The sequence below is a fragment of the Lacerta agilis genome, chromosome Z, assembly GCF_009819535.1.
Source record: "Lacerta agilis isolate rLacAgi1 chromosome Z, rLacAgi1.pri, whole genome shotgun sequence".
Taxonomy (NCBI): Eukaryota; Metazoa; Chordata; class Lepidosauria; order Squamata; family Lacertidae; genus Lacerta; species Lacerta agilis.
In genome coordinates, this window is record NC_046331.1 from 10,772,947 (window position 1) to 10,794,369 (window position 21,423).

The following is a 21,423-nucleotide window of genomic DNA, read 5'->3' on the forward strand; positions in this document are numbered from 1 at the left end:
TTTTTTGGGTTTTTTGTCCTTAAGCTGCTGCCCATCTTCTCCATTGAGTAATTGCAGATTCATGTGAGACAACAATAATATTTTTTCTCTGTTTATTGGGTGTACTACTCAAACTTACTTTAATATTTTAGACATTCATTGCAGCAATGATGATGACGACAACAACAACAACAACAACAACAACAAGAACACCCCAGTCCATCTTGCACAATTCATACTTTAATAGATTTGTTCAGTTTCACACGTTGTTTTAAAATCCTGCAAACAATAAGCTGGCACTTCCTAAACATTTATTCCTAAACAGATAATTGGGGGAGGCAGGGGGAGAATTTGAACATTTGCCTGAAATATGCAAAATCGTAATGCTTACCACAAAGCATTATCAAAAACACTGAGGAGAAAGGGGAAGAAGGGTCCATTTCTAATGAGGTATAGAATATAATTTTAATGAATATGTGGTTTGGAATGGATACTGATGAGCTGGAGGGGGGAGGAGAGGGGGAGTATTTCCAAAGCAGCGGTCATTTAATTAGAACATGTTTAATTAGAATAAAAAATTTTAAAATACAATTTTACGTGACAGTCTAGTTAATCTTCTGCTTGAATCATATTGCGTTTTATTCAATTTAATTGATTTTAAGCTTTGGTCTAATGTCATTATCCTTCACTTAATTATAAATTGTTCAAAATGAAAACATGTTCGTAAGTCAACATTCTAAATAGCCAAAGGAAAGGTTGAATTGTTTTATTAGCAAAAGTATAAAATTCCAGAAAGAAAGAAAGAAAGAAAGAAAGAAAGAAAGAAAGAAAGAGAGAGAGAGAGAGAGAGAGAGAACACACACCAAAATCTCCTAAGTGTATTTTAGGTGGTGCTTTAAAAAAGAAAAAAAGGTGAGAAGTGGTTTACAATCTAGCTTCATGTTCTTGTTTTAATTTCATAAATCATTATTGATTCTTTTAGATTGCTAAGCCGTCCTTTCTCCAAGGACTCTAGGTGATGGCATTGTTTTAAGATTTCAAAAAGTTTAAACAAAAATATATCCAAGAAAGATAATGGATTCATCCCAGGGCATTAAATGCATGCTGAGATGAGATCTCTGCACAAAGAGCAGTTACAGTAGACAGCAAACCCTCCTTCCCTGATGGCCTGGTGGACAATTTCTGATGGGCAATCCAATGCAGGCTTCACCAACATGTTGCTAGCTGAGGCTGATGGAAGCTGTAGTCCAAAACATCTGGAGCATTGCAAAGGATGATTTAGTGCCAGCTGGTTGCTGGGATTTTTGCAAACAATGCTGGAATTAGATAACATTGTTCTGATTCTGTGAGGCACTTCTTAAAGCAGGTAAGGGGAACCTGTGGCTATTGGTTCACCTCACCTCAAAAAGGAGATTGTAGTGAAAGGGATGTAGTGAAAGTTCGCAGCATTTGCAACTTTATAGTTTGGTGCTGGAGGAGACTCTTGAGAGTCCCATGGACTGCAAGAAGATCAAACCTATACATTCTTAAAGAAATCAGCCCTGAGTGCTCACTAGAATGACAGACCCTGAAGTTGAGGCTCCAGTACTTTGGCCACCTCATGAGAAGAGAAGACTCCCTCGAAAAGACCCTGATGTTGGGAAAGATGGAGGGCACAAGGAGAAGGGGACGACAGAGGATGAGATGGTTGGACAGTGTACTCGAAGTGACTGGCATGAGTTTGGCCAAACTGCGGGAGGCAGTGGAGGATAGGTGTGCCTGGCGTGCTCTGGTCCATGGGGTCACGAAGAGTCGGACACGACTGAACAACAAGTTTAGAGAAAAGGTTGAGTAAGAGGTGGCATGATAGAAGTTTATAAAATTATGCATTTCATGGAGACAGTGGACAGATAAAAGTTTTTCTTCCTCTCTCCTAACTTGTGGGCATCCAATGAAGCTGAATGTTGGAAGAATCAGGACAAGACAAAATAAAGTACTTTAAACAACACGTAATTAAACAATGAAAGTCACTCCCGAGTTGCTCCATGAGGGCTGTGGTGCCATGGCTTTAACCAGATTTCTCACCCTGAAGGAAGAAGGCCGGAGCTTCAACTTTATAGAGCCAGGTGGACTCTGGGCGTCACCTGATTCTTGCTGAGCTAGAAGCTGCAATAGTGCTCTCTAGCTATCAACTCTGAGGGTGCTGAAGCACCGCTAAGAACAGGCCAATGGCTCCTTCCTCTAGGAACAAGATGAGGAACCCATAGCCTTCCAGGTGGTGTTTGACTCCCACCAGCCCTATCCAGCATGGGCAATGGTCAGGCATGGCAGGCAGTGTACTCCCAACGACATGTGTAGGAGCTGCAGGTTCTCCATCCTTGTTTTAGTGCATCTCTGTCATGCAAAAAGGTACCCCTGGATCCTGGCTTTCAGGGTTGCCCATTCTAGACCCTCTGTTGTTTCTCCACTTATTTGCCTTTTCTCCTAGCTAAAGAAAGAATTGTTGGGGAAGAGGGGGCGGTTCTTCCTGGCTCACGGCTTGACATTCTTTCCACCAGCCGTACACTGATTGTGGTGGTTTCCCTGCGGTGTGATTGCAGTGATGGTCGGTGGCTGCCATCGCGCCAGGTGCACATAGCAGGGAAGACAAAGGGAGCCAGCTGAGCCAAGAATTGCAACTCCCAGTATTCTGAAGCCAGCAAATTAACATAGGTTAGTGGGTCAGGCTGCTTGGATAGGCAAAGACCTCTGGCAGCTTAGGAGAAGCATCCCAGTTTGTCCTTTTCAAACTCTGTAGTACTCTTCCCTCCCACCACACACACACACACACACACACACACACATTTATCATTACCATCGCGTCGCCACTTCCACTAGCTGAGGCTAGATTTTTTAGAAGATAGCAAGATCATTTCTTTTGTTACCTGCATCTTCTCCTCCAGGATCAGGGACAATAATTAAAGGCGAACATCTTTGGCGAGCAGCTGGAGTCAAATTCCAGCTGACTGCAGCACCTGTGAAGACTATACCTCTCTGCCTGAGGGGGCCATGTGGTACGATGCCAGCCATGGCTGACGCGGCGACAGTGTGTGTGCGTGTGTGTGCATGCGCTCCAGAGAGCGCAAATTTGCCAGCGAGTTCAGGAGCGCTCTCCTGCCCTTCTGCGAAGCTTCAGATGGCAGCCCCGTGCCAAGGAAACGGGGGGAATGTCTGGCTTAGACTAATTAGAAGGATGATTTGTGAAACGCAGGCTATTTATTTAATTAATCACAGGCACAAAGCTATAAAGCCCATATTTTAAAAATCCCTGTTAGTTTGCCATGTGGTTAGGAGATTGGGGCACATTAAAAAGTGACATGGTGATGTATTAAAAAATGCTCCGGCAAAGGTTGGCAAATGTCCTCAAGGAACTTAAGCTGTCGGCTCTCTGCAAATAGTGTAACATTGGGATATGGTGCCCATTTTGCAACATAGGGTATGTGAGAGCACATCTATCTTTCTTGTTTTTTAACAGCATCTGTTTGTTAAAGGATCACACGTCAGGTTTCTAAGCATGTTTGGGTTGTTCTAATTTATAAAGAGGAGGGCTTTTGGTTGTCACATTTCATTGCTGGGTTTGTTTGCTTGCTTGCTTGCAACAAGGGAGTGAAATGTGAATAAATTATCCTAAACCAGACTATCATTTTCTGTTTTATTGAGTGCAGAGTATGGTTACCCTCATTTAACTAACCACATAAACTACTGTGTTCTGAAAAGCTTGTGTGGTGCAGTAGCGTCAGACCAAGACCTAAGAGCATAAGCCCTGCTGGATCAGGCAATGGCCTGTGTAGTCCAGACTCCTGTTCTCCCAGTGGCCAACCAGATGCTCATGGGAAACCAGAAAGAAGGACCTGAGCACAAGAACACTCTCCACTCTGGCAGTCTCTAGCAACTGGCATTCAGAAGCATTGCTATCTCAATTTGTGGTGGTTGAGCAAAGCCATCATGGCTAGTAGCCATCAACAGACCTCTCCTTCATTAATTTGTCCAGTGCTTTTTTAAAGATTGGGAGACCAGGGTTCAAAACTGCACTCAGCCTAGAAGCTTACTGGGTGACCTTGGGTTAGTCACTTTCTCTCAGCCTAACGTCTCTCACAGGGTTATGATGATAAAATGAGGATGGAGAAGGCCACATCTGTTACCTTGAGCTTGGGGTATATTATATATTATAGCTTGGGATATTATACACACACAAATGCTCACACACACATACCTTGGTTGTCGAACACCTTGCGACTCGAACGTTTTGGCTCCCGAACGCCGCAAACCCGAAGGTGAGTGTTCCGGTTTGTGAACGTTCTTTGGAACCCAAACATCCAATGTGGCTTGCGCGGCTTCCAATTGAGTGCAGGAAGCTCCTGCAGCCAATCAGAAGCCATGCCTTGGTTTTCGAATGTTTTTGGAAGTCGAACAGACTTCTGGAACAGATGACGTTTGAAAACCAAGGTACAACTGTGTATGTATCTATACCTATATCTATATCTGTATGTATGTATGTATATCCATCTTAGCTGTTTACAGACGTCCACTTTACATAATGTTGCATCAGAAACCTTTGATATTTTGGATATGAGTAAGAAATGGAACATTGTGTGGGGCCACAATCATTCTTCATTCACAATTTTTTAGAATTAACGAAGGACCACCTTCTCTGTGAATCTGCTTATCTGCTGAGGTCATCACTGTTTGCCTTGTTTCTGGGAGCTAGGTATGTGTTACCCTAGGCAGGACCTCCCCTGTACTGGCCCTCTAACTGTGAACCTCAAGGCACATTGGCCTGGCACCAACACCAGTGCCCTCTAGACTTTAGGCCCCCCATTTCCCTTGGATAGCAATTATCGACATGCACACTAATTAGCACAAGTGCTTAGCTCTGCTGCTTTATGGGATTAGATTTCTGGGCTCTCAGTTCTTTATGCTTGCTGCATTGTATGTTGTTCCTAAAGTGATTTGTTCAGCTGCACTGATGGACAGATTTAAAAATCTCCCTCCCTCATGTCTGTCTTGCCTGTTGTCAAGGCGGTTTAAGAAAGCAGAAATGTAATAAAAACTGTGTGTCCAATAAAAATGTTCTGTGATAGGTAAACAGATATAAAATTACAGTGGATGTCTGAGATTTGATGAATCATGGCATGTGCATATGAACGCTGACAGTCTGAGACAAATTTTTGGAGTGCTGGCATTGACTGGTGTATGTTCCTGCTTGTCGTGTACACACGCTAGTGAATGCTAACAACCTCATTTTGTTGGCTATCAACATTCACTAATATAGCTCTTGAGTTTTTGGACATTCGTTCTGCAGTGTGCCTAGAATGAATGGGTGTGTTTGTTTGTTTGTTTGTTTGTGTGTGTGTGTGTGTGTTGTGTGAGTGTTTGTGCTTGTTTATATTCCATGTTGTATATAGTTCCTCTATGATCGCTTAGGTTCACTAAATTCCTGGCTGTTGGGATATATTCCCTTTGCCGCCCCCCCTCCGTCCCCCATTTGAGGTGCGTGGATCAGACTGAAGCTAGCTTAAAAGGACATCCAGTTTGTGGAGATGTTGTGGGAGGAGTGCTGTAAGTCTGCTTTATGTGGTATAATAATTAACTGGAACATTAGGATGAGAGTTTGGTGTGTGTGTGTGAAGGGAAATCTAGGAATAAAACATGAGTATGTTAATGCAGCCTGGGGCTGATGCTGGAGTCATCATTGCAATGCAGATAAAGCATCCCTCATAACTGCTGTTGCCTATTGGAGCTTCCGAAACATCTGGGCCTCTAATTGAAAAATAGTGTGGGGTGGTAGAAAGGGGGGGGGGGAGTGAATGAGAAAGAGAAATGCCACTAAGTGAAGGCAACAATTTAGAATACCAAAATGCAAGGGGGTGTCTGTATTTACATTGTATTTAAATATTCATACTGTGTTATGCTTTGCATAACAGGAAATTACTGGGTTAAATTTTTATGAGCAGTGACAGCGCAAATGAGATAAATTAAGTGAGAAAGTTAATGGGATTTTACTACAACGGCGAGATAAATGGGTGATCCATTGTATGAAGCATTGTTTCAACATGCTATTCTGGGTTGAACTTTGTGACATGGTCCAGCAGCACCAGGCAGCTTTGCCCTTTGGGCATGATGGCTTTCAGACCATATATGGTGGCTTAGACATGTGTTGTAATAACTACTAAGAGGCAGAAAGAAAGAAAGAAAGAAAGAAAGAAAGAAAGAAAGAAAGAAAGAAAGAAAGAAATGTTCCTCTGATGAGAGGAGGCTGTCTGTTGCAACTCTGCATGCTTCTCACTATTCTGGATTGTCAATCAGACTGAGCTGGGGTTGGTAATTCTATGTCGGGTGTGATTGCTTCATTCAGTTTTGCAGTCCAGAAGGGCAGCAGAGTTGCCCGTCCTTAGAGGAGGTTGCTTATTGCTTCTCTGCATGAGTCAGTGCTTCAGGATTGTCTCATTCTCTTAGAAGACTTGCTCTGATCAGTCTAGAATTGGCTGCCTCTCAGGTTAGGTAATTCCATTGTCTCCATGCAACATTTCATGATTTAAGAATGAGATTGTGTGAGATTTATTTTGGAAGAAAACAACACACCTCTGTAATCAGGTTGAAACTAAACTCACCTTTTATAAGATGATATCCAAATATTGGTCATATTCAGAGTAGACCCATTAGAATCAATGGGTTTGAGTAACTTGTGAGTAATAGGGACTCGGGTGGTGCTGTGGGTTAAACCACAGAGCCTAGTGCTTGTCAATCAGAAGATCTTTCGGTTCGAATCCCCACGATGGGGTGAGCTCCCGTTGTTCGGTCCCTGCTCCTGCCAACCTAGCAGTTAGAAAGCACGTCAAAGTGCAAGTAGATAAATAGGTAGCCTACTGCTCCAGCGGGAAGGTAAACGGCATTTCCGCGCGCTGCTCTGGTTCACCAGAAGCGGCTTAGTCATGCTGGCCACATGACCCGGAAGCTGTACGCCGGCTCCCTCGGCCAGTAATGCGAGATGAGCGCCACAATCCCAGAGTCGTCCGCGACTGGACCTAATGGTCAGGGGTCCCTTTACCTTTACCTTTAACTTGTGAGTATGAATTGGTTGACTTATGCCCACAACATTTGAATACAAGGGCTTGTTGGTTTGTTATCCCAAACACTCCTGGCAGGAATAATGGAAAGCAGGAGCAAGTTTACATCTCACTGAGCCAACTAGAAATGTCCATTAATTTCAGTAGATCTACTCTGAATGGGAGTATTTATTTATTGCATTTAAATCCCACTTTTTTCTCCAAGGATCTCAGGGTAGTACACATGGTTCTCCTCCTCCTCATTTAATCTCTGCAACAACCCTGTGAGGTAAGAGTAGGCTGAGAGGCAGTGACTGAGCCAAGGTCACCCAGTGAGCTAGATGGCTGAGTGGGGATTTGAACCCTGGTCGCAACACTAAACCACACTGCCTCATTGGATGCAACCCAGTGTTTGCCTGGGGGTTGTTTGTCTTGTGGGCCCTGTGAGAACTACTTTTTATAGGGCAGAAACTAGATTCTATTCTGTTTACCCGTTTGATCCTGAAACTAGAAAACAAAGGTGTTTCCTTTCTGCCCTCTAAAAGCATGGGGAAGGGTGCCTTTTGCATTAAGGAAAGGGGGGAACACACCCCAAAAAGTCCATTTGTTTCTATTTCGCCTAATGTTTTACATTGTTTGTTAGGAGGTGAGTCAATGACTTGAATTAATTCTAATTACTGGAGAGACATATACTGATTGAGCAAATAAAGTAGTATGCTCATTTGCACCAAGGCCATCTAATTAAATGCTAACTTTGGATAAGCTGGATGTGCGTGAAAGATTAATTTTTAAGAGGTTTTTATGACTCACTAAATAACGATTCAGTAAAATCTTTTGCATTATATATCATTAGGCCATCTAATCTTAAAGTAATATAACATTTAGTCACTGAACTCTATTGTACAAGAAAATGTGGTAAATTATTATTATTAACAAATTAATCATTACTCTCCCCCCCCAATGGTGTGTGTGTTTGCTGCTGTGTTTGGGATTAAAATAAGCCTCCAGTGACTGAACTGGGGTTGGGTTTTGATGTGGGAGCAGAAGTAGAGAAGAGCCCCATCATAAGGTCTTAGGTGCCACTGGGGACGTGTTCAGGGCTGGCCCACCTATGAGGCAAAGTGAGACAACTGCCTCAGGTGGCACAATCCACAAGGGCAGCAGTTCTGGCCACCACCTGCTGCTGCCTACTCAGCTGTACCCCTCACATCGCCTTTATACTGACTTCTTGGTGAATAGGAGGTGCTGGTGGTCTCCTCCCACCCTTGTTCCTGATGTAGATCTTCACTTACCCCTTCTTCTATGGTGATAGTGGGGATGCCATTTTGTGGTTTGCCTCAGGTGCCAAAATGTATTGGGCTGTTATACAGATGAACATAGACGTGCTTCTGTCCTGCATCGTGAACACGAGGCAATTAGAATGGCTACCTGGAAGGGATTTCAACACTTTACCGTATTTTTCCGTGTATAAGACTAGGTTTCCCCCCCTAAAAAAAATTGTCGAAAATCTTATACACGGATACATCTCCCCCAATTTCTTAAACCTGAGTCCCCCAAAATAGGGGGGGGGGTCTTATACATGGAAGCGTCTTATAGATGGAAAAATACGGTAAGTCAGACAGCATTGCCTTCAGACAATGCCCTCTTAGATAGTGTTGGGAACTACAGATCAAGCATAGCCAATGGTCAGGGATGATGGGAGTTGGAGCCTAGCAACATCTGGGAGGGGGGGAGCATAGGTTATATCAAGTACCCCTTCAACTTATTTGCCTTCAAAATGAAAGAGCTGTGCAGAATGACCCAAGTTTGTAACTGGACCAATGCTGAAGCATCATCACTGTACTGGAGGTGTTGTGGATGTGCTGGAACAATGGTACCATAAGTGATGGATACGTAGTACTGTTAATACATTATGGCCCACAGTCCTTCAGGAAATAAGCTTGATCACAAAACAAGCTTTGTTCCATGCATGCCACAATTGGCCTTATTCACTATTTTTAAGGATGAATAGAAGGATCTTCTGCATAAAGAACTGATCATATTTTGTCTTTTGGGTTTCAGTAGTTTGCAGTTGTCTGTGTGGCGACAAAAGGTTTGGACTTCGACTTTCATAGAAAAGCTGACCAAGCAGTTAAGGGTATTAAATGTATGAAAAATGGAAAATTATTTTGTATAATTATTTTGGAAAATCATTTTTGTATAAATTTGATATGGTTTTATAATAAGTGTATTAGAAGCAGATTCCAACATGCAACCTCTGGCAACAAATGTCCAATTATGGAAGGGTATATTTGGCTAACCTCTGTGTCTTATTCTCATGAGGGGAATGGGGATTATGCTTGTTGCACAGGGGCTTCTTGTGTTGCTTTATAGGAAAATTAAATTTAAATGATTATTTTTTTATTATTAAAAAAAACCCACTATTGTGGTTTCTGAGCAATCCCATATTAATTTATTTCACAGTACTTATATATTGTTTGGTTGTTTAAAAAATATAAAGAAACACAAAGCAATTTACAAAAGAATGAAACAATAAAATTATCCTGTGAAAATAGCTGTTAAAAACAACTATTTAAAACCTTCAGAAACAATTAAAATCAACAATAAGCTAAAAGCCACGTCTGGATAGGTTTGCCTAACTAAAAATGGTTTTAGCAGGTGTCAGAAAGAGTACAGAGAAAGTGCCTGCCTGAGATCAATAGGCAGGGAGTTGCAAAGTGTGGGCACTGCCATTTTATATTTTATACATTGCTTACATGCCAAGATCTTCTATGTTGTCCACAGGTATAAAATCAATTTTAAAATCCTCACATGATTAAAATGCACAACAAAAGAATTCCATCCGAACCTTAAAAATGTGCAATGTAAAAATTGACAACAAGACAAGCCTGTTTAAGATGTGACAACTATATTAAAATGGTTAGATCAGGAAGTTCCATTTCAGGGGGGCACTTGCTTAAACAGGTGTTTCTTCAAGAGCCAGCTGGATGGCAATACAGATGGGACCTCTTGCAGGACCCCAACTCCCAACTTCCCTGATTCTACCAGGATATCCTGGATTCACAGAAACATTGCCGGCTTTCCTTTGGATCCGGGAATGTCCTGCTTCCCTACTCCAGAACCGCCACTGAGCTCTGTGAGGAGGATAAGCCATCCAAGCCTCTCCATGGCCACTGCTGCTGGCTTCTTCCCTTTTGCCACTCATAGCAGCTGCTGGAGAGCAGGTGGGAAGGGAGAGGAGAGGCCACCGCTGCCACAGCACAGCCCCAAGGGGTGTGCTGGAACCAGCAGCTCCGGCCCTCCGGCTGCCGGAGCCACCAGCATGGCCAGCGCTGTGAGGATCATCTCCCTGCAAAGGCTGCCCTTGCTTCCCTGGCATGCTGAAGTGAAGCCCAGTGGAGGAGATGCACAGAGATGCTACCACCACCACTCCTCCTCTCCTCTGCTTCCACCCCAAGGCCATGCCTGATCCGGGAGTGGAGCTGTGGATCAGGAACTTGTGAAGGACTTTCTAGAACTTTCCCAAGGAGGTGGTTCCCTGTTCCTTCTCTCAGGTAGAGAGGCAGCATATGCCAAAGGCAGAGCAAGCACCTCTCCCCTGGGTTTTTCTGACTACTGGCTTCAGCATCATGGCTGAGAACTTCCTCTATGAGTTACGGAGCTTGTTGGGCCTAGTTAGAATTTGTTCCGCCCTGCGCTCTTGTTTAGCTAGTTATTGCCACCGTTTTTGTTTCCAGAGCTTTCTATTTTAGTGTTGCCATATCTTGAAGAGCAAAAAAGAGGACAGCCCAAGCTGGGGAAAGAGGCGTGCAGGGGCCGCCGCCACACCTGTGCACATCTTTTCCCAGCTCAGGCTGGCAGCGGCTGCAGCATGGAGAGCACCCTGAGCCACGAGCCCATGCCCAAACCTTAAATAAATAAAAAACTCAGATATTTTCATTAAAATATAAAATTCCCCCTGGATGCCCCCCAAAAGAGGACATGTCTGGGATTGCCTGGACATTTGACAAGCCTATAAATCTATTTCATTTCTGCCCAGCACTTTGCTGTGTACATGCTTTCCAAACACAGTGCGTTCCCAGGAAATTGTTCATGGGGGCATTTGTATAATGCAGGCATAGACAAACTTGGGCCTCCAGCTGTTTTGGGACTACAACTCCCATCATCCCTACCTAACAGGACCAGAGGTCAGGGATGCTGGGAGTTGTAGTCCCAAAACAGCTGGAGGCCCAAGTTTGCCTATGCCTGGCATAATGAGCTGGTGGTTTTCATTATTTTCTATGGAAACATTCCTAATCTATGATTTGTCTAGTCTTTCTCCCCGCCCGCCCTCTGTGCTTTCTGCCAGGAACTACTGCCAATCAGCAGAAGCCTAACAAAGGCAAAACTGATTACCAATCTCTCTCTCCCCGCTCCCTTCCTCCATGCTTTCTGATCAAAATGGCTGCCACCAACCAGCAAAACACCGAAAAGTTAGGAAGTGGACAAACTCTGGCTGTTCTGAATCTGAATCAGCCATTGGGGTAGCAAAGTTTGGGTCTAATTCTTTGCATTCAAATAACTGAGATTTCAGATAACGATTGTTCCAATGGTGGGAGCTGCATGTACTTATGACACAGCAGGACACTTTTCAAAAATTACTGGTGGTTCTTCATGGTCTCTGTGAAGGCCCTCATATGGCTTCTGTATGACAGTTCCCATCCTAAGAGGGCTGTTGATTTCTTATGTCATTAGATATAACCCAATGTTAGTTCCACTCAGAGTAGACCTATTTAAGTCAGTGCTCATAGGTGACATAGGTTCATTAATTTCAGTGGGTCTACTCTGAATAGAATCTAGTTGGATATAACCCTTTTTTCTTGTTGAGATGCTCTAGCTTGATAGGTGTAATGGAAAGCAGAATGGAGAATGAATACATTCTCCTGTGGATTTTCATTAGGAGTTAGCATTAAATCTCCTAAGAACTCCTTTTATTGTGTGGATGAAGTCTAAAACTGGTAACTCTTCTTTATAGGTCTTTTAAAAAAGCCTGGTTTTATATTTAACACGTATTGATTTTATCCTATAAAATGATTGAATAGCCGTCCCTGAAACTGCTCTGTGAGGCCGACAGACCGGATCCAGTGTCTAAATTGTTTCCTGGCTGCTGTCGTCATTGTGGAATTTGGTGTTTTATAATTCTAAAACCCCGGGAATGTTAGATGAGCATCCTAATCCTACTGAAGGCAGTGGAAAGAGAACACACAGTATCCTTGTTGCAGTCTTAACCATTCCCCTTTGTGGGGGCCTCAGTGGTGAAGCCACTCAGGTGCTTGAAATAATCTGGTGAAACTTGAGGGTGTATATGTCCCTGTATACAGTAGTGTCATGGCAAATACATAATTGTGGAGTCCCATCATGATAGCCATGCCCCTTCAGAGCCACACTCCTGCTAAAATGATATAGTAGTAGTAGTAGTAGTAGCAGCAGCAGCAGTAGTAATGTATGCATTGCAATGATCATAACAGATCTCAGAGTCTTGCCTTTCAGCGAAATCTACTATTTTCTGTGCACATACATGAGCAAATGATTTGAAGTTATGCAACACTCCAATATCTTCTTTCGTTGTGTTTTATGCAAAGCTCCACTGTTTGTTACAAAACTTGCATACCATTCTCTTGAAAGTGAAGAAACTTGTATTTTCAGGGTTTCTAAGAGTTTAGTTTTAGAGCATATCGTGGCTAAAAAAAACTTCCCTTTCATGCTGATTGGGCAGCTCTAGTATGCTGGAGACAGAAACCCTGCTGCGGAAATAGTCACAGGTCATTGGCCCCTGTGACCCTGGAGAACTACAACACAACTACCTGCGTACTAGTAACTAGTAACTAGCTTCAGTTTTTCTCAGTGGGTGGTGGATCACATCTTTATATTCTTGCAAATTCTCTCTCTCTCTCTCTCTCTCTCTCTCTCTCTCTCACACACACACACACACACACACTGCATCAGTGTTTCTCAGCTTATTCTTTTTGAAATAATTTTGATTAGGTTTTCAAGAAAAAGTAAATACATAAACAATTATCTGTTCAATAAAATATGCTGATGATACAATTGCATTACATCGTTCATTTTTCTCAGCTTCTGATAAGCCAAGGCACACCTTTTCCCCCTTTATCTCTCAATTAAAAGTGAGTGCACACTTTATTTATTTATTACATTTATATCCTGCCTTTAACCCATCCTGGAATTCACAGTGGTGAATGTGGGGACTCCTTTGCCGGAGGAGATCCACTTGGTGTCATCCTACGTGATCCTCACCTCCTGAAGGCTTCCTTGCTGTTAGCAGGTTTTTAAAGTTTATCTGGCTGGTGGATTTTTCTCTGCTCTATTATGTCTGCCTCATTTGTTTTTATTGTAATTTGTATTTTAACTGTAGGGAAGAAGAATGTTTTTATGTTGTTTTATTCTGTGAGACGCTGTTGAGTTTCTTCAGATGGAAAGGCAGAAGATAAATTACCTAAGATAAATAATTGGGTTCCTAGGTGGTCTCCCATCCAGACACACAGACCAGATCTAGACCTGCTGAGTTTTAGCTCATCATGATCACAGCAATGCTACTTTGTTCTGCTGCACACAGTTCCTTCCCCATTTTATCCTCACAGCATCCCTGGTATGTAGGCTTGGTTGAGAGATGGAGTGTAATTGTTGTTGTTGTTTAGTTGTGTCCGACTCTTCTTGACCCCATGGACCAGAGCACCCAGGCACTCCTGTCTTCCACTGCTTCCCGCAGTTTGGTCAGACTCATGTTGGTAGCTTCGAGAACAATGTCCAACTTTCTCGTCCTCTGTCGTCCCCTTCTCCTTGTGCTCTCAATCTTTCCCAACATCAGGGTCTTTTCCAAGGAGTCTTCTCTTCTCATGAGGTGGCCAAAGTATTGGAGCCTCAGCTTCAGGATCTGTCCTTCCAGTGAGCACTCAGGGCTGATTTCCTTAAGAATGGATAGGTTTGATCTTCTTGCTGTCCATGGGACTCTCAAGAGTCTCCTCCAGCACCATAATTCAAAAGCATCAATTCTTCGACAATCAGCCTTCTTTATGGTCAAGCTCTCACTTCCATACATCACTACTGGGAAAACCATAGCTTTAACTATACGGACCTTTGTTGGCAAGGTGATGTCTCTGCTTTTTAAGATGCTGTCTAGGTTTGTCATTGCTTTTCTCCCAAGAAACAGGCGTCTTCTAATAGCTGAGTGGAAATGTTTGGTCCTAGTCGGACACTCTCACCACTACATCATACTAGTGCCATGGGCTGGCTGAGTCAGGACGATACAGATGGAGGGTTGCCAAAGACACAGGGGAGGGCTCTATCAGATATGTGGGTCTTTGCTGGGACTGGGGCAGTCTGATAGTGAGGATCCTGGTGGGAGGAGTCCCTCAATCTGCTCTCATGAGAATGTAAGAGGACCGTACCGGATTAGGCAACCAGCTCATCTATCCCAGCATCCTGTTCTCACAAGGGCCAGCCAAATGCCTGTGGGAAACCAGCAAGCAGGATTCGAGCACAAGAGCTCAACTCCACTCCTGTGGTTTCCATCAAATCGTATTCAGAAGCATTGCTGCATCTGAATTTGGAGGCAGAGCATAGCCATCTCTGCAACAACAGGCATCCACAGTGCCTGTTGTGCCACCCACCCTGGCACCATCGTACTCTGGGAACAACCCGGCCTTTCCATAGGGGGATGTTCTCCCAGGCCTGGATGCCTCTCACCCACATCTAGGAGGTGCCAAAGCAGAAGGGAAAGGAGGCTTTTGCCTACTAGGCATAGCGAGAGATTGCAGAACACTTGCTGCACTAAGTGGTGCCCACCCCATTCCTATATATAGGATAGTGAGGGGTTGTGTTAAGGAGTTAACAGCACCTGCCTTTGTTGCAGCTGTATTTAGGATTAATTATGTGTGTTGCCTGAAGTGCCTTAAGCCAGCAATTTGCATATGTACAGCAGCAAAATCTAAACATTGAAGCTTTTGGAAAGAATCCTCCTTTGCGCCTTCGTTCATTAGTAACTGGGAGCCAGGACTGCGGCTCCTCTCATGGTGGGAGTCCTTCTGACACATGAGCATGCACAAACTCTCCATAGTCTCTTTTATTTGTTACTTCCATTCATTGCAGATCTGCAATGGCAATACTGTGTACATTTTTAATTTTAAAAAAAAAAAACTTGTGGGATTTTCAGCCATGACCCTCAGGCACCATTTGTCACTCCTATGTGTATATAATGTGTCAATTCTCATTTTATAATGTAATGTGCCTGATAACTTACTTTATATAGGCTGCGTCCGGTGTCAAGATGAAATAATTCAAGATGAAATAATTTTTTGACAAATTAACAGTGCCACAGGTGACTGGTCAGGACAATGTTACTTTTATTGTCCCTTTTACGCCTACTGGATTTATTGGCAGGTTTGAAGGAAACGCCAAATAGTGGGCACCCTTGTACTAAATGGATTTCCCATCTGGCTTCTTACCAAACCTATTAATAAAGTTTGCCAGTACTTTATTCATGAGAGGGACAGTGTTGTGTAGTGGTTAGAGTGCTGAGCTAAGACCTGGACGACCAGGGTTTCAGATCCTTAAGCCAGCCATGAAGCTCACTCGATCACCTTAGGCTAAACACTGTTTGTTAGCCTAGCCCACCTTGCAGGAAGTTGGTAAGCAGTTAGAGACCCTTGGATTGGCTGGGCTGAAGGATAAATCCAATGCTGGCTTCTTCTTCTGCTCCAGCTCCTTGGCTTCAGGACACTTGGTTTGGAGAGGATGCTGTAAGCCTAACAAGAACCTATGTCCTTCATTCCAGAACCCCTACAAATTCAGTGCCGCTGCCCACAGCCCAGTCCTGACAGTGGCTAAGGCCCATAGTCACCATCCTCTGTTCTCTCCCTGGCAAAGTGTTGATGTTGTTTTTTTAAAAAAAGGAAAGGTAAATGTATGTGCTTAGCACTGCAAATCCTTTGGTGTATATGCACATCAGCAATTCAGCAGCCCCAGCACTGTCCTCGTCATCTTTCCATAGAAAAGATTAACGATGATAAAGCAGCGAAGGCCCAATTTTCAACTTGAGCCTTCCAACATTAGAATGATATAAATAAGAATCATAAATCCGTTGTTCCCGGTTACAGTATTCCCTTGGCATCCCGGATAGAGTAAGGGATGGGTTCCTGGGTTTTGCAGGGGAGGGTGCAGGGGCGGCGGAGCTGGAGAGAAAGAGATTCACTGTCTGTTGATGACATGTTAATTCATGCAACTTCTTTGTCGGCAGGAAACGAAGGAATGCACTTTCTTCACTTTCAGACATTCATCACTTGCCGCTCCTTTCCTTGTCTTCTGCTCCCCCTTGTCAGAATTTGTATAATGCAAGCTCCTTGGAGGCAGTGACCTAGCATTTTAATTTATTCATATATTTTGCGATGTATAATTTCTGTGAAGCACACCGTGCTTATGGAAACTGTTAATGATAAATTTATTTGTTTAACTAGAGACTAGAGCACAGGTCCTGCCACAGAAAATAAAACTGCTTGGTTAAGCTAAAACAGATGAGAGACCCTTGGGCTTCCAGATGTTGAACTACAACTCCCATGAACCCTACCAAGCATGGCCAAATGGCCAGGGATGGTAGAAGTTGTTGTTCAGCAACATCTGGAGGGCCAAATATTCCTCATACCTGCTTCTGTCTCGACCTCAATCTGCTTGGACCCGCAGACATGCTGCTGAGAGTAGTGCAGGGGTTAGGACCCTGGGCAGGCAGGCTGCATTTATAACATCTGCTGACCCAGCTTAAAGTGCCCCAGCAGCACTATAAAGCCAGCTAGCCTTGGGGATGGGGCCACCCCCGAAGGGGCGACACCAAAGGGGGTCACCCCTTTGGGGGTGGAGAGAGCACATGGGCCATCCCCACTTCAGGTAAGATTATTGTTTTGATGAGGGTGGGCTTTAAACTTGGGTGTTTTAAATTCAGGGGTGGTGGTGTTTTACTTGAAAAAATACGCCTGGGAGGAGAGGAGCTGGGAGAACAGGAGTGGGAAGCAATTGCATTAGTTCAGAGCAAGGGGTGGTATGGTGTGGGAGGTGGGGCAGGCCAGGTAGGGGGGCACACAGCACAGGCAGCTGGCGACTGTGCTGTGTGGCGGCCCCTCCTCTGACCTGGGGAATTGCGATTGTCCTATCAGCCAGTCCTCGGGTCTGCGGATGCTGTTGATAAGTGCCAGGTGGGCCCAGAGTAAGACCTCCCTCATCCATGACCTGATTGTAGATGAGGAAGCCGATTCAGCCTGCATCATTGAGACCTGGGTGGGTGAGCAGGGTGGAGTTGGTCTCACCCAGCTATGCCCACCTGGGTACTCAGTGCAGCATCAGGGCAGACTTGAGGGTCGGGGAGGGGCAGTTGCTGTGGTCTATAGATTCCATCTATAGAGCGTATATTCCTGGCATTGGGCAGTGGGGACAGATCAGGGATTCTGCTTGCCTTGCTGCCCAGCAGTCTCCCTGCCTGAGCTGACAGAGCTGGTTTCAGAGGTGAAGGGCAATATATAAATTTAATAAATAATAACAATTCTGTAGTAGGTAAGAATTGCCCAGCAGGCTGGAGGGGGTTCTCTGGCACTCTTAAATAATATGGAGACAGTTTCCTGAAGGTAGAGTGCTTAAGAACCCTGATCCATCTGAATCTAATGCTCATGTGCTATCTCTCGTATAACTTGCTATCTCTCATGTTCCTGGAATTCCTGGTCTCATTCTGTTATAATAGCCCACCCCTTCTCTTTCTGCATGGTTAAAGGCTTCCGAATGCCAATTGCTGGAAACCACCGGAGGGGAGAGCACTGCACTTGTGCCCAGCTCCTGCTTGCAGGCTTCCCATTGGGACATGGGTGGCCACTGCAAGAACAGGATGCTTTGGCCTGATCCAGAAGTACTAACTCCACTGTCATTGAGACTGGATGCCAATTTGCTGGAAGCTACAGGAGGGGATAATGCTCTTGTGCTCGGGATCTGCTTGAGGACTTCCCATTGGAGCATTTCGTTAGCCACTGTGAGAAAACGATGCTGGAGTAGGTGGGCCTTTTGCCTGATCCAGCAGCCAAGCTCTTGTCTTATATGCATCCACATACATGTTTATCTTCCAAGCTAAAACAATACTTTGTGCATCCAACAAAATGAGCTCTGGACTACAAGAGCTGATGCAACAACAAGTTTTCTAGTCTTTAACTAGACTATTTACTGTTGGCTGACACAGTTACCTACCTCTCTGGAATTATTCTGTGGAAGTGGCAAGTTGTATGTGGATATGCAAATTGTATATATGAGAAGGCATGTAGCACAGTGGTTGAGCACCTGCTTTGCATGCAGAAGCCCCCCAGATTCTATCCCCAGCATCTCCAAGTGGGGCTGGAAGGGAATTCTGCCTGAACACTGGATAGCCATTGCTAGTCAGTGTATGCATTTCTGAGCTAGATGGACCAATGATCTGACGTGTTATAAGACAGCTTCCTATGTCTGTATGTTCCTGTATTCCTATTGCATAAAAGGAAAAGCAGAATAAATGACGCAAAACAAGTGAAATGACTTAGGTATGCATAATTCATGAACATTGCAGAGCCCATCTTTCACTGCAGAATTGGGATCGCAGAATCTAGGTTGCAGAATTGTGGTCTTTTTCAAGCACAAGATAACCATGAGACAACCATACATATCAGTCACCCACCCTGAGCTGGAAAGCAACCTTTTCTGTTTTGTCTAGTCACTCCTTGCCAAACCATGTCTGTCTGTCAGTCTCTCCCTCCCTCTCTCTCTCTCTCTCTATATATATATATATATGTATATTGAAATCTCTTCTCCTGACAGGGCCATATTGGCACCACTGCAACCAAAATCATTGATGTCTACCTCCCGCTGCACACAAACCAGGACAAACTGCAGCCCATGACTGTGGTGACCATCGCCAATGCCAAGGTGCATGACTTGATTGGGCTCATCTGCTGGCAGTACACGAGTGAAGGACGGGAACCCAAACTCAAGTAGGCCCTTTCTTTTTCTGCTTCCTTCTCCATCCCTTCCCCCTCATCCTTCTCTCTCTCTTTCTCCCCCCACCCCACAGCCACTTTTGCATAATGAAATGGATTTCCACATCAATATTTTTTTTTTTTTACAGATAAATCTTGCTGGAACACCTCCACATTTATCAATATTTCCTTCCAAGCTATGCATACATCTATATCTATTTCTCTTTCAATTAAATTACTGGGTTCCATGTAATGACAAGCATATGAAGCCAGTGTTGTATAAATGAATCATCATTTTGAGATGCTCTCCCTTTTTGGGTGTCTTGTTTGTTTGTTTTTAAAAAAGATAAATCATATCTACTTCAGTGTCACCGATACGGCTTACATATTCATGTCCAATGGGCTTTTTAACCACTCTTTCACGACTGTGGGTCAAACAAAGCTGTGCTTCCCAAACATCTAACATAACTGAGGAGTGCTGCTTCTTATTCTGCATGAAAAGTTGCCCACAATCAAAAGACATGGGAAGTGCACAAAGGGGTTAGGGAGTGTCATCCCTCCAGAGATCCCTTCACAGATAAGCTAACTCAGAGGGCAATAGCACAGAGGCTTTGTAGAAGCTGGTGTCTCAGGATTGGCCCTTGGAGTTCAGCTGATTGTGACCAGACATTCTGGTACTGCAGTCTAGGTGGTGTTCTTGACCCATAGAGCTCTGCTTGCTAGGCTTGCAGCAGGAACAGCAGAGGCAGCACAGGAAGTGCCTAAGCCTGATTGCTTGCGAGTCCCAGTTCAAGATGTAAACACACCCCAGCCCTATACATATCTGCTTCCATCATTAGGCAGGATTGGTGTCTCATGCAATTGAAAGATATTTTTAAAAATATTATAAAATTGACTTGATTGACTTGCTACAATGGGAGCAGCGGTGCCTGGCCCTGTATTAAGGTTTCTTTCCCTTAACCTCTGTGTTTAGAGTTTCTTCTCCTCCAGGATTCAACCTCCTTCACAATCCTGAAATTTCATTGCATAATAAAAGCCATCTTTTGTGAGCAGTTGATGAGTTCTGCAGTTGCTCATACTTTTTGATCCCAGTGTGGTTTTGTGTACCACTCTCCTCTTGAACTCATGTAAACTGTTACAAAAAGTAATAACAAGTCCTTCAAATGCCCCTACAACAAAACCGTAATGTTTACAACAGGCTTAACAGAGTGGGATTACTTCCTCGTTAGCCGTCAGTTTATCCAATGTGCAGGTTACATTAGCTTTAATGTGTCATTATTACTTGTTTGATATAATAAATACTTTAGCCATGACAGTGTGCGGATGGATCACCCGTAGTAAGCACTCTTGGGTGAGCTGAGTTGCAACCCAAGGTATGCAGATTAATTGGGAAAATTGCAAATCAGGTAGTCGGTGAAATAATTCACTGTCGCATCCAATCAATAAACTTTGTAAATCAACTCATTTAATTCCACACACACAAAAATGATCTATATAGATCAAGCGACCAATTAAACAATTAGCATGCGCTTTGCTATTAATTAATTTAAGCATCAGTCAAGCAATTAAAACTTCCAAATTCACCCAGCTGAGTTTAGAATCCCTCCTGCTAGACGCCAAACATTTAGGCAGATCTTCCATGCCATGCTGGAATGAAACAGAATACTGGTAAAGTGGCGACAGAGAACCAGTGGATTGATCAGAAAAGAGTTCTTTTATAAAAAAAAAAAAATAACAAAAAATAAAAGAGTAATTAAAAAGTAATAGTGGGTTGTGGCCTACGCTAGTCCCACTCAGAGTAGACAATTGAAAATAATAGACATGACTAACTTAAATCCATTTATTCCAGTGGGTCTACTCTTGAGTAGAACTTAGTTGGAAACAACCCAATTGTCTTGAGAGACAATGGAGTGCACCTCTGGGGTTGAAGTCAAAGTGCTGGAGAATCATAGCTCTGCTGTGACTGCAGAGTAACTGCTGCCTCCTGCATTGTTTTTGCTGTGTTAGCAGCACCGAAGTGACCTCTCCAGGGTGCAAGCTTGGGCAGTGTGTATGAAGGCCCTAGATTCCCGAGATATCAAGACACACCCACACCCCAGCCTCGCTGATGTGGTCAAAGGAAAGCAGAGCAATAAATTTGGCACCAGCTGGGCTACAGAAATTGCTGGAAGGAGGAGTATAAGACAGCATCCAACTGCCTTAGGGACTCCATTCTGTATTTATGTAGGGTTCATTTCTTTGCCTTTTCTTCTGAAATCCCGCAAGGCAGCGGGTAAGTCAACCCAGTAGTGTCTTTTTGTTTTTTGTTTTAAATATGCCTCTTAATACCAATATAGCTGTTTTATAAGTAT

General features: G+C 43.8%; 1 protein-coding gene across 4 annotated transcripts in view; it reads left to right on the plus strand.

The window, feature by feature from the left end:
• The window catches only part of MAPKAP1 (MAPK associated protein 1), a 181,779-nt gene that overhangs the window by 54,560 nt on the left and 105,796 nt on the right, over window positions 1–21,423 (plus strand). For all 4 annotated transcript variants that reach the window (XM_033137517.1, XM_033137518.1, XM_033137519.1 and 1 more), the window contains exon 5: window positions 18,915–19,087. In XM_033137517.1, the coding sequence (XP_032993408.1) occupies window positions 18,915–19,087 (173 nt within the window). The remainder of the gene's footprint in view (window positions 1–18,914; window positions 19,088–21,423) is intronic.